The 14062-nt window shown below is 38.4% G+C and overlaps 1 protein-coding gene across 1 annotated transcript; it reads left to right on the top strand.

Annotated features, from left to right (window-relative positions):
* The first annotated feature begins 6452 nt into the window (after positions 1 to 6452).
* LOC111985801 (gamma-soluble NSF attachment protein) lies at positions 6453 to 13266 on the top strand. Its single transcript, XM_065775132.1, has 9 exons — positions 6453 to 6644; positions 6745 to 6812; positions 6908 to 6992; positions 7101 to 7259; positions 7962 to 8099; positions 9475 to 9553; positions 10071 to 10150; positions 12374 to 12503; positions 12979 to 13266. Exons 1-9 carry the CDS (start codon positions 6598 to 6600, stop codon positions 13081 to 13083), a joined length of 891 nt encoding a protein of 296 aa, XP_065631204.1. The 5' UTR covers positions 6453 to 6597; the 3' UTR covers positions 13084 to 13266.
* The last annotated feature ends 796 nt before the right edge of the window (positions 13267 to 14062 follow it).

Here is a 14062-nt window from a genome sequence, read left to right as displayed (position 1 = left end):
GGATTTGTGAATTCACAGTTGAATTCCACCCACCGACGCCTCCCCCCCCCCCCCCGGCCACCCCCACAGCTTGTTAAAAAAAAAAAAAAAATTAGTTCTTTTGAGTTAAAATTCTGAAGAATTTTTTAATGTTAATGACTATCTGAACGAAATGATGATAGTTAATATTTTTATTATTATTTTTGTGGGGCCAGAAAATCGGGTAGCCTTGGCCCATTCCAAGCCAGGCTCAAAAGGTCGACGCCGAGGATTCGTGAGTGGTCCGAGGATGAAAGCGCGAAGACCGACTCTCGAAGATCATATTCGAGGAGTGCTTGTCTTCGGGCATCCGAGACCTCGGGGAACATTAGGGCCATCCCACCAGAGACGCTTTAATATCCGAGGAGGAGAGGGGCCCAGTGACACGCGCGGCGACAGGAGAACGGCGAAGGAGCAAGCCTAAGGTAAACTGTCACCTCTGCATTGAATGCGCTCACCTAACCCCCCTGGCCGCATTAATGGGGATGTAACCCCTTGGCAGGGCAGCAAGGAGGCAGATGGATGATCAGCAGAGGAAAGGAGAAGGACATAAGGAAGGCGAACAAAGCAATAAAGGGGGCAGAAAAAGAGGGTGTGAGCTTGAGGGAGAGGGGTCTCCTCGGATGAGTGCCGATGAGCTATCTTCAGTTGTAAACTGGGCTCACTCCCCTTCAATGAAAAAAGAAGTGATTTGTATCTCGTTGCTAGTCTGTTAGGGCCTAAACTTTCAACCCACTCTCTAAAATTTATTGTTGGGGAACCTTTACAAAATGAGTCCTTACAATTGGCGCCGTCTGTGGGAAGGATTAGTGCACTGGCAGGCGCAACGGGCGATCGGTCCTAAGTAGTTATCTTACGAAAGATTGGTAGCGATTCAGAAAAAAAAATGCAGAAAAGTAGAAGATTCAACAGAAAGAAAGAACTTGATATTATTCATTGAACAAGAAAGTACAAAATACAAACAGAGGCTCAGGCAGGCGTGTTTTACAACTATCTTTACAAGCTAATTCTACAAACAGTGGCCCAGTAGACCTGTCCTAAAACTAGCTAGAGGAAAGGGGGCTGAGGCTGGCTTGCTTCAAGGCCACCAACAACTCCTTGTCCGGTGCGGTGAAGTTTGAACAAAGAGAGGAGCAGACGCAGGTGCTCCAGGAAGCCCTCCCCCGTGATGTTCCCTTGATTCTCTCCAATCCTCACGAGTGTGGCCGTTGGAGACGGCAACACTCGGGCACCAGCCATGACATGAGTTCGCGCGTCTCCTCCGTCGGGGGTGCGCTCCGGGGAGAGACATTAGGTACTTCAGCGACATCCCTCCTGGCCACTGTGCATGGCACCATCAGTGTTACGCCTAGACTCTGCCGCGCCGGAAGCCCAGTGGGGGCTGCGGTCACAACGGCCCTTGGCCGGGTGTCCTCACACCCGCCCAAAGCTGCCTCATATCTACCAACTCCGGTCACAATCCTGGCGGGTTATTGAAGGGGCTGGGGGAATTGAAGGGACGTGTTTCTAACTGCGTTGGGAAGTTCATGAAGTGTGGAGAAAACTTCCCCCGGAAAGCCTTATATAAAGGATGAAGACTGGTAGGAGTTAATCACACAGAATTCGAAAAGAATTATCAAGCAGTGCTAATCACGAAGCTACCAATTCCAAGGGGACCGTAGACCGCTGGATTTGTGTTAATTCACGAGACACTAATGAAGGCGGCGTCTCGCGCACCGAAACGTCAAGCGCGGAGCGCGAACGGCCAAGGGACGTCTCGTAAATGAAGAAGTGGGGACTCGAGCTGGAGGCGAGGTCAACGCCACGTGTAAGATCATAGTCCGACCCAAGGAGGAAAAATTGTCACCAATAAAGCGGTCCGAGGACAAACCCCTTCATACAGAGAAATGGAGCATTAGACAGAACTAGGGCATTGCATAGTCCTCGGACTCAAGCCCATAGGGAAACTAACCGCTCAGCTATATCTGTGGTACTAGATAGAACCAAGGTATTGCATGGTCCTCAGACTCAAACATATGGGGAAACTAGATACTTACAGAGAAATGAAGCGTTAGACGGAATCAAGGCATTGCATGGTCCTCGGACTCAAGCCTATGGGGAAACTAACCGCCAGCTATATCGGGTACTAAAGAAACCAAGGTATGCATGGTCCTCGGACTCAAACCTATGGGAAACTAGATGCTTAAGAGAAATGGAAGTGTTAGAAGAACCAAGGCATTGCATAGTCCTCGGACTCAGGCCTATGGGAAAACTAATCGCTCAGCTATATCTGGGTACTCAAATCTATGGGGAAACTAGATACTTACAGAGAAATGGAAGCGTTAGACGGAACCAAGGCATTGCATGGTCCTCGGACTCAAGCCTATGGGGAAACTAACGCTCAGCTATATTTGGGTACTAGACAGAACCAAGGTATTGCATGGTCCTCGACTCAAACCTATGGGGAAACTAGATACTTATTAGAGAAGTGGAAGCGTTAGACAGAACCAAGGCATGTGCAATTGGTGCGCTCGCACTGAACTCTCGTGTGCATACAACAATCGGCATGCTGTTGATAGGTGAAAATACCGCTCAGCTTACGAGACAGACACACGTCAAGGTTTTGCATGGTTCTGCTGTGACTAAACCTAGTTGGGTGGAAAAGGAATCCTACGCGAACTATGGACTAGAGTTAAATGAGCGTGACCAATAAATCTTTATGGTTCCGGCTTGGCTCTCTCCGCTCGCTTATGGGGATAAGCAGCTAATTTGGTATACGAACCTCACAAGTATTGCATGGTCCTCTTGCTCAAACCTCATGGGGAAACTCAGATACTTCGACAATGAGACATAGAGAACAGCGTTAGTCAGAACCAAGCATTGCATGGTCCTTGGACTCAAGCCTATGGGGAAACTAACCGCTCAGCTATATTTGGGTACTAGACAGAACCAAGTTATTGCATGGTCCTCGGACTCAAACCTATGGGAAAACTAGATACTTACAGAGAAATGGAAGCGTTAGACAGAACCAAGGCATTGCATGGTCCTCGGACTCAAGCCTATGGGGAAACTAATCAACAACTATACCTGAGTACTAGACAGAACCAAGGTATTGCCTAGTCCTTGGACTCAAACCTATGGGGAAACTAGATACTTACAGAAGAATGGGAGCGTTAGATAGAACAGGGGCATTGCATGGTCCTCGGACTCAGGCTACAGGGAGACTAACTACAAATATCCCAAGTTAGGAAAGGATCAAGCCCCACCTAGCCCTTGAGACGTAAGAGGGCTGCCCATGCATACGTTCTCTCTCATTATCATCGTTACTACTGGCGCAATTGGCCGACATACAATTCAAGCTAAAATCGTGCAAATAAAAAGAAAGAAAGGAAGCAGATAGCATGCACACAAATAAACAACCCAAAGTAGATGAGAAGGGAAATTAAATTCGCATTACAATAATGAGTCCATAAAGTTGCATGGCAAGAGCCACAGTACATAGAGGAGAAGCACACAAAATAAGATAAAATGATATGAGAGTAGGAGGAGCTGAGGCGCCGGGGAATCTACTCCTTTTGCTCAGGTTGGACAGGGGCAACCCCTGACCCCTTTGAGCCCTGGCCTGAGGGGATGGCCTGCAATGGTACGGCGAGAAAGGTTGCTTCCTCGGTGGCGGGGTTTGATCGTCGGAAGGGATCTCCACTATCTCTTGGGGCACCTCCTCGCTCGAGTGCTCCCTAGTTCAGCCCCCACCTCCTTAACAATCTCCCCGGCCTTAGCGCCATCAAGGGCAGCCTCGCGGATAGCAGGGGGGTAATATACGCTCTCCGCCTTCCATAGGTCAGACGTGGCCTCCACCCAACTTGTTTGAGGGCCTCAGCCCAGACCTGGGAGCAGTATCGCCTACATAACCCCGGGACTGAACTTTGTAGAGGGCCTCTAACCGCAGCCATCCCATCAGCGTAGGCTGCGGTCTCAGCCTCCTCCTTGGCAGTCAGGGCCATCTCCCTGCCATAGTCCGCCCCGTCCTTAGCCCGTCGAGCCTGGTCTCTAGCCCATTCTGCTCCCTCTGGGCCCCTTCGGCCGTTGTCACCTTAGCCCGCAGATCTGCGATCAGATCCCTCGCGACCTGCAGCTGCTTCTCCGCCTCGCCCAGGCGCCTTGTCTGCTCCTTGGCCTGGTTCTGAGCGCCCTCAAGACCAGACAGTGCACTGTCCCGCTCCCTGGTCATTGCTTCAAATCCTCTCGAGCCTTAGCGAGGTCAGCCTCGAAATTCTTCAGAGCCCGGGTAGCCTGAAAGCGCCAATCACGCTCCTGGTTGAGGGCCTTCCTCTGGTCGTTCGCCGCCCTTCCAACCTAAAGATAGCCTGGCAGCCTGCCAGAATAACCAATGTGCTATAAGCCCTAAAAAAGAAAAAAGTGGGAGAAGAGTCGAAGTTACAACCCTTACCATCCCCANTAATAAGTTAGTTAAAATAGGAAAGGTTAAATTTCAAGAACTCCATTGAGGCTGGTGTGTGAGTGTGATGTGTGAATGCTATTAAACCAATAAATATTTAGTATTTATTCATTTCAAAAATAAAAAATAAAAAATAAACCCTAATTATGGAAAAAATATTTAGTATTAAATAATGAGTAATGCTACAAATTCAAACTAATTTACAACATCTTTACAAATTCTGATGTAGCTTTTGTAATTTTCAAATAATTATTGGTAAATATAAATGTGATTAGTGATGGACTCATATTAGAACTAATAAAAATTTGTCACATTAATAGTTTGTAAAAACGTTGTAAAATAGTTTGTGACTATAGCATTACTCTTAAATAAAATCATCTTAGTCATATCAAAATTTAATAATTGAGAGATATGTATGCAAAATAACCATATCAACATTCTAGTTCTACCCCTTTGTCTCAAACCAAAAAAAAAAAAAAAAAAAAAAAAAAAACATTCTACCCCTCATCTTAGGGGTGTTAGCAGGGGTGGGGTGGTTATTTTTGTGCAATTTCTCTCATTTATTGATCATTTGATATCAAATACAAACTAATTTACAACATTTTTACAAATTGCTGATATAGCTTTTGTAATGTTCAAATAACTATTGGTAAATATAAATGTGATTAGTGGTAGACACATATTAGATTTAATAAAAATTTGTCACATAAATAGTTTGTAAAAATGTTGTAAAATAGTTTGTGATTGTAGTATTACTCTTAAATAAAATCATGTCAATCATATCAAAATTTAATAATTGAGAGATATGTATGCAAAATAACCATATCAACATTCTACCCCTTTGTCTCAAAAAAAAAAAAAAAACATTCTACCCCTAATCTTAGGGGTGTTAGTGGGGTGAGGTGGTTATTTTTGTGCAATGTCTCTTATTTATTGATCATTTGATATCAAATATCTTATCACTTATCTAAATGATCTAATGAATCATGGGGTGCAATTTATTTTTTCAGTTATTTTGAAAATTGACTATGTGAAACAGTTGCACCAAGAAAAAAAAATTAAGTATTGTTTTAGAATGGGATGCTTAACGAGCACTTTATACAGATGATCGTGAATGATTTTTAAACCATCATGCAATGGGTTGGAGGAGGTTTGGAGTTCGTTTTTTGCTAAATATTCTGTTTTTGCAAACAAAACAAAAAATTATTAATAAGTCTTTGCTAGAAGTTATTTAATTATGTAGACCCTTTTGGAACTTGAGTTCCAAGTGAAAATCAAATTTAGTAAATTCACATGTATTGTCTAATTTGATATTTTTAATTAAAATATTCCACTAGAGTTTAGTAAACTTAAGTTCCACTTCAGTAAATTTCCTTTTAGAGAACTTAAGTTTATCAAACTTAAGTTTCGTTTGAAAAACAGTCAAGTAAAATTAGAATTTACCAAGCTCAAATTTGATGTGAGATATTTTATTTTAAAATATAAAATTAGAAAATCCACGTATATTACATAACTATAAATTAATTAATCTTTTCATCTTCCATTTTTTTTTTGGTTTGGTGGGAGGAGGGGGAGGACAGATCTTTCCTCCAACTACACTACACTAGAAGATTATTTATATATAGTTTTAAATATATTACATGACTATAGAGTAAATACTGATAAGATGTTAAATGGTTTTTTTTTTTTTTTGCTTGGCAGTTGGAGCTAATATTAGAAACGTTTTTTTTTTTCTTAAATAATTTGTTGATAAATTTGTTTAGGGTAATTTAGAAAATTTTTAACTTTTTAAAAAGATAAGGCAGTTAATGATATTTCTTTAAATAATTTGCTTCTTCTAACTAGGCCAAACAATTTGGAACAAAGATAATAATATATCCGAATATATTTAAACAACCACATAATGAGCTAGAGGATACCAATAAGCCGAAATTAAATTAATTTATATTGATTCCAGGCTTTAAAGATCAAATAAATAAATTTCTCAAAAAAAAAAGAAAAAGAAAAAGAGTCAAACAGGCTGGAATTTGGAAACTGGAAAGTGCAAACTGCAACTGCTTCTGCATCAGGGGATTTCATTTGGGTCTAAACTCTAAAACCACGGAATCAGCTCATACCTCATAGTTCATAGCTCACACACCATGGCTTCTTCCGATCCCAACAAATTGATGGCCAAAGCCGACAAACTGTATTACTTTTCTTCTTCTTATCTCTTTTTCTTCATTGTTGATTCTCATTGCTACTTTTTTTTCTCTCTATTATTCTCCAACATTTTCTTCTATAATCAGAACAAAACTGAGTCTTACAAGGTGGAGTGCCGATTGGAAATCTGCTACCCAGTTATACGAGCAAGCCGGTACTTCCTAACTTTCTCCTCTATACTACTATTCAATACAAACTCATAAAAATTCTTGTTTTTGATTTCTACATTTTTATTGCTTTGGTATATAGCTATTGGGTATAGGGTCGCCAAGAACCATGAAAAAGCAAAGATTGCATTTGAAAAGGCTTCCAAAGGACAAGAAATGCTTTCCTCGTATCCTCTCTTAGTACTTAGTATTTCATTTCTTATGTTGTTTAATGAAGTAGTAGTTGTTGTTGTTGTTGTTAAGTCCTTTACAAGTTAATAATAATTATGGTAAAGACCCTGGGATGCTGCTAAGCATATGGAGTCGGCTGCGGCTTTAGCTAAAGAATTAGGCAATTGGACTGAAGTTGCTGATTTCTATAAAAGGGCTTCTGAGCTTTACATGGTCTGCGGCAGACCACAACCCGCGTCCGATGCTCTTGCAAAGGGTGCCCGGTAAATATTATTTACTTTTATATATACTGATTTCGTTGCGCCTTTTTAGTTTTGCATTAATTGTGAGTAGAATTTGGCAGTCATACTCATGAGGAGAATCGAGGTTTGAATCCTCCTTCCTCACTTGTTATAATATGATTGATGATCGAAAAGAATACAGATGGATTAGTTTTATGAAATTGTAACATTGATTTCGCTGTTGTCCCATTTACATTGATGGCTCAATTTGGATGATAGTTTTGTACCCCAAATGTTATGTGAAAGAAATAATGAGCCAATCAATGCCCATTTGATTTTCAAGACCACCATTACTAACTTGGTGAGGAACTTCATTTCTTGTCTATTTTTTAACATATCTCTTCGCTATTTTACAAGTTCTTTAATGCTTAATTTTCTTTACAATAGAACAAAGAGGAAGGTGGACAAAAACTTTGTAAATAGTTTCATTACTAATAAATATGCATGCCTATGCCAATGGAGACTGACTTGTATGAATATGCATGCCTCTGTGTGTGTCTTTTCTTGTGTTTTTATTTCCTTGTTTGTTCTTCTTTTCTACTTCCTTTCTCCATATGGCATAGAATCATAAAACTGACCTTATTGCCTCTTGTCCGTGTTTTTCCTCCCTTTTTCTTCCCATGTTTGACCATTCAATTTGGAATGTCTTTGGCAAACCAACTGAAGTATTACTTTCTATTACAGTGCTCTTGAAGATGCTGTGCCTGATGAAGCTATTCAACTTTACACTGATGCTTGTTCTATTCTTGAAGAGGATGATAAGGAACAAATGGCCTTTGATCTATATCGTGCTGCCACATGTATTTATATAAAGCTTGAGAAGTAAGTTTGGATAGTATCAGCATTCAATTTCATTATACAAAGTCTAACTGTGGTAAAACATCTATTTATATGACAAAGTGGAAGAAGTGAACAGTGCATACTTCTCCAATATACTTCTTAGTTCTCTTTTCTATTAACTTCACACAGTCATAAGTTGCATAAAAAAATACTCTTTTGAAAAGGTAACCTTCCTGGCCTTATATATATATTGGTTCATATCTGGGTAAAATGCAAGTTCATTGTAGTTGTGAGACACTTCTTCCATGCAATTTCTTTTGTGATACACAACTTGGGCCCAACTGTGCTCACCACTCATTTAGAGACTTATATAAAATATTTCACTTTCATTTACCTTAAATATATGCAAAAACATAACGGTCTTAAACATTGTTGTCAAGGAACTTATATAGATTTTTTAATTTCAAATTTTTTCACCATCTACAGCTCTTGTGCTTGTAAAAAAAAAAAAAAAAAAAAAAAAAATAAAAAAAAAATCACTGTGTGGTATATAATTTATTGTTTGACACAATAAATTGACAAAACACAATGTATGCATATGACTGTCTTTAGATTGATGAGAATTGCTGTGTCCAACACCATGTTTGTGTAGAAAAATGTAACTCGTACCCATGTGCACAAATTACAGTTGTAATTTTGATTGCTCAGCAATTAATGGTTGGCATGTGTACCTTGTGATAAACAGGTCAGCTTTTAAAACTGTCACTGACCTGTGAATCTTCCTAAGTCTCAGATATACAATGTTAAATTTTATATTTCACAGTTGATCAAGGAATGTAACATCTAGAGATTCAGTACTTGAAAACTAGAAGGACAGAAACAGAACAAATTGTATGCGCACTCCTTTTAGATGTCACACTTGTCTTAAATGTTTGTTTTAGGTGCGTGAATTGGCAACTCATGTTGCATATGCAATTTGAATGAAGTTTATGTTCAGACATCAATAACATGGGTCCAGTTGATAACATACACATATAAATTATATATACATTGCATGATTTTATTTGTACGGATGCCACTAACCCCTCGAAGCCTTTCTGTGAAGGTACATGTCTGATACTTCTAATTCTTGTCATATTGACATTAGCTTGTAGCATCATTGATACTGCCAGTAATTGCACGCCAACTGTCTAGCTCATGTAATAATCTGTCAGGCATATTAAGAACCCTTGGTCTGTATTTAGACATCACCTGGCTGTGTGTTAGACTGTTAGTTTTACTGTTGCCAGCATGCGTGGGCATTATTTATTAAGATGTTAATTTAGGATTTAAATCAAATTCTCTGAGCATTATTTTGCTTATGGATTTACTTTCTGTTTTAAAGTTTAGAATTAAGTACTGCTTTCATTACCTGCAGGTATACAGATGCTGCAACTTTCTTATTGAGATGGGGCTTAGCAGCTGATAAATGCAGTGCTACCAATAGTCAATGCAAGGTCAAATTTTTTTGTTTTGGTGTTCTATTCTTTATAGCCATAAATTATGTGTCTAGTGATTTCCTTCCATTGATTTCCATGGTTATGTGAGAACCCTCCACAACACCCCACCCCCCAGCGGTGTTTTAATTCTAATTACATTCTTTTGGTCCTGCCTCTTTAAATTCCTTTTGTATAATGAAAACCTTATTGATCCTTTTAACTGGAGTGTGATGCGCCTGAACTCCTTTGCTAATTTCTCTTTAGAGCGTGTATGTTCTCGCCCATCATATTCTCTTGCCATACCATCTGGTATGTAAATGTTAAAATGAAAAGCCAATAATATCTATCAGGTTCTGCTTTTAACATGTGATATCTCAAAAAATGACCATAGACTGAATTGTTGTTTTCCCACAATTGTACTTGGAGGCAAATTATATTTTCTTGCAGAGTTAGCGGTGTTTTATTCTTTATATTGTTGTGTTCAAAAAGTCTTTTTGCATTAAAATCAGCCTTGACATAACTTTTTTGTATTCAGGCATATCTTAGCGCAATTATTGTTTACCTCTATGCACATGACTTCAAGCAAGCAGAGAAGTGCTATAATGACTGTTCTCAGTAAGTACATTTTTTCTTGCAGCTTCAGTAATATAGGTGTTTTATTAATTTTTGAATTTTAGGACATGGGAATACTACAGTGCACCCAAAAGATAGGTGGAATCTTTTTTTTATTTGGTCTGGTTTGTCCCCCCCCCCCCCCCTTTTTTTTTTTTTTTTTTTTTTTTTTAATTCATTAATTGGGGGGGAGGATTTGAACCCTGAATGTCTCTTTTGGAGACACCAGGAGGTGTCAGCTAGTTGAACTACAAGGCTCTTGATGGTTGTGGTATACATCATGATGGAAGCAAATGAGCAAAAACTTGCTCCAAACTTCTAATTTTGGAAACAATTAGAAGGAAATGGTCTACTTTGTCAAGATGTGCTTTTGCACCAAGAACATTTCACATTACATAGAGCTCATAGAACTAATTGTAATCTTGTAATTTTCTGATATAACAAATCCATTCCTTTCTTATGTATGAATTTCCAATAGAAAGGATGATGCAGGACAAAGGGTGGAAAATAGAAATTAGGGAAAAGGAAAAAAATAAAATAAAAAGACAATCCTGGGCTTCACCACCTAGAATTTGCTTGAAACCTTATTCTTCACCACCTAAGGGTGCTCGGAATCACGACCAAACTTAGAGAAACATGTCTAATAGAAAAATTCTTATTCAAATTGCATTGTTTCAAACTATTCTAGGAGCTTCTTTTTAATAGACTTTAGGGATTATATTAAGGGTCTGTTTGACTACAGTTGAAAACTGAAAAACACGGTAGCAAATAATTTTTAAATGTGTAAATAATACCGTGAGACTCATTTTTTATGAAAAAGTTGTGAAAAAGTGAAATTTGTGGATCCATGAACAATGCATACGTGCACTGTTCACGGAAAAAGTCAAATGTTGCTGCTACTATTTATGAACAGTACTGCACAGTGAATGAACAGTAACAAATATTGGATGAGTACTCGTGAAAAAAAAAAGCTGAAATGCAAACACACGTTTCAGCCCAATCCAAACGAGCACTAAGGCACAATTACATCCCATAAAATTCTCAACATCAAAGCCAAATTCAAAGTTCAAAAAGAAATAAGGGTCAAAATTCACATCCAATGTTCTTTTCATTTCCCTTGTAGCTCAATTTCCACCTTCTAATGTTTTCAATGGAGACATACAAGTTTCAAATCCCCCAACTCTATTGTAAATATTGAATTATTAAAATAAAAGATATCTAGAAGAAAATAGGAAATAATGAATTCTGAAATAATTTTGATTGTGCTGGTCTATGCCTATGGGTTTGAGTGATATGGGTTAGTGGGCAATTTATTTTTTCTCTGTTGGGTTGCTGTTAGTCGTGATGGATCATTTGTGAGTTTATTTTTTTTATTTTTTGTTTTTTGCTTTTTTTTTTTGGGGGGGGGGGGGGGGGGTGGGGGGGGGGTCATCATGGTGATTTATTTGATGGGTTAAAGGGGTGGGTTTCCTAAGGGAATTTTAAGGCTTCAAGTCTGGAATGGAGAGGGTTGATGGGCTTCACAGATTGTTGAGAATTGGTGGTAGTGGACTTCACTATCTGTTTAGAGGCAGCAGTGGCTTTGGTGGCAGTGCAAAATTCGTGGGGCATCAAGATGCGGTATGACTTTCTCATGAATTTATGGGGGGAGTACTTCACTTAAATATGTGCCATATGGTGGTTTGGTGTAGTATTGTTAGTTTCAGGTTCACAATGATGGTTGGTGGCAGATTGTAGGTATTGTGGTGGGTGGATTCTCAACTGTTTTTGGACAAAACTGTATTAAGGTATGCTCTGATACCACTTTGATGCAGGACCAAGAGTGGAAATAGAAACAAGGGAAATGAAAAGAACATGAAAAATATTTGGCTTCTTCTTCTAGAATATACCTGAAACCCTAGGCTTCACCACCTAATGGTACTTGGAATCACCACCAAGCTTAGAGAAGCATCTCTAATAAGAAATTTTTTTATTCAAATTACACTGCCTCAAACCATTTCTGGAGACTCATTTTAATAGGCTTTAAGGATTACATTAGGCCACAATTACATCCTATAAAATTCCAACAATATTAAAACCAATTCAAAATTCAAAAATAAATATGGTCTGAAATTCAAAAATGAAATCTGGAAGAAATTATGAAATAATAAATTCTGAAGTAATTTTGTTTGTGCTCCCTCCAAAGAATTCTTTTGATCAGACTCCCTGATTTTTGGCCCTTTGTAGGATTGATGTTTTCTTGAGAAATGACCATGGTCGTTGTGCTAGTAAGCTTCTTTCTGCCTATTCAGAAGGTGACATTGAAGAAATCAAACGGCTGGGTCAGTCAAGCATAATTTCTAATCTTGACCATGTGGTAAGAATGTCAATTCTATTGTACACTGTTAATTGTTCAAATTTTCCTTAAGCTAGCTTACATTAATACCATATCTACTGTGAGTTCTGATATGCTTAATCTGTTTCAAATACATTTTGGATGTATTCTTTGAAGTGTAGGACTTGATAAACGGTTACGAATCTGAATGAAAATATTTGACTTGCTGATACTGTTGCAGGTTTCTGATACAACTGATACCATGTCTTTTTTTGAAAATTCTGAATCTTAAGTTTACTAAATTGCGACCAACTTTTCTGCATGAAAATGGACACTGCTCATGAACTTCACAAATCACAGGCATGCAGACATAGCATGTTTTTCTATTGTGTCAAACCCATAAAGTGGCAAATTTTACAGTGTCATTTTTCATTTATGGAAATCTTCTTTGCCTCTGATTTAAAATGGAACTCTAAATGTTCCCTAGTTTTTTTTTTTTTTTTTTTTTTTTACTCAGATCATCAGGCTTGCAAGGAAACTTCCTACAGGAGAAGTGAGTGCACTAAAGACTGAAGCAGCGGAAGAGCATGAAGAGCCATTGGATGAAAATGACCTCACTTAACTTCTCAAAGGTCGTGTGTGGATACAGTATGTTTGTGTAAAGGATATTATTTCAATATGAAAATTGATTAACGTTTGTAATGTAAACAGTATGAGTTCTTTAAAAGAAGCAAACTCTTCTCTCTGATGAAGTTTTAGTAGCCAGAGTGTAGCCAAATAAAATTTTATGTTTATGATGGCTTCACACTGCATTCTTGACTCCTTGCCTAGATTAAGCACAGCATGGAATTTTGGGTCCTCTTGCTCAAGGGAAAGGAATTATCGTCCTTGTGTCAGGATCTCTTCGCCATTGTTTCTAAATTTCATTGAACACATAGGCAACCAAAAGATGGAATTAGACTCTTAAAAACTCTACTATGGGTACCATTTATTTATGAAAATAAACATGTATAAAAGAATTACAAGTGCTCTACACTGTAATTTAAATTTGTATGATTAAAGACCTAGAGCTCAAAGGAGAGCATCACTGTGTCACGTTGGAGAGCATCACTATGAGAGTTCTTATTAAAGACAATATTAAAAGCTAAAAGGATTTTTTTTTTCTTTTTTTGCGATGGATAGAATTTTATTCTAGAATAATCTAAGTGTTTATATGTGTGAAACTCTATCCTAGAGACTTGAATTCCAGCCCTTGTCTGCCATACCCTGTAAGTACTTATACTTGTGGAGTAATAATCGTGCAAAAAGTGTGCGGTGGACCAGTGGTTACTCTTAAACTACATGTTGAATCTTAAATCTGAACATGTGCACTTAAACTGTCATACCCAGTTAGTTAATTGTAAGATTAGATTATTAGCCAAAGTATAATGCTCTCCTTTTATTTCCAACGATAAGTCAACCAAATGTGTGAACAACACAATGTCACTACTTCTCCCTCAAGTCAGGGAAAAAAAAAAAAAAAAACCCTTTACCGAAAGGCCATTAATTTATTTTTTGAAGCTACAATTCAAAAAATGAGCCAAAATGGGAAAATGCCCCTT

The sequence above is a fragment of the Quercus suber genome, unplaced genomic scaffold, assembly GCF_002906115.3.
Source record: "Quercus suber isolate HL8 unplaced genomic scaffold, Cork oak 2.0 scaffold_105, whole genome shotgun sequence".
NCBI lineage: Eukaryota > Viridiplantae > Streptophyta > Magnoliopsida > Fagales > Fagaceae > Quercus > Quercus suber.
The sequence above is the reverse complement of the archived record's forward strand: the minus strand, read 5'-3'. Positions and strand labels throughout refer to the sequence as shown.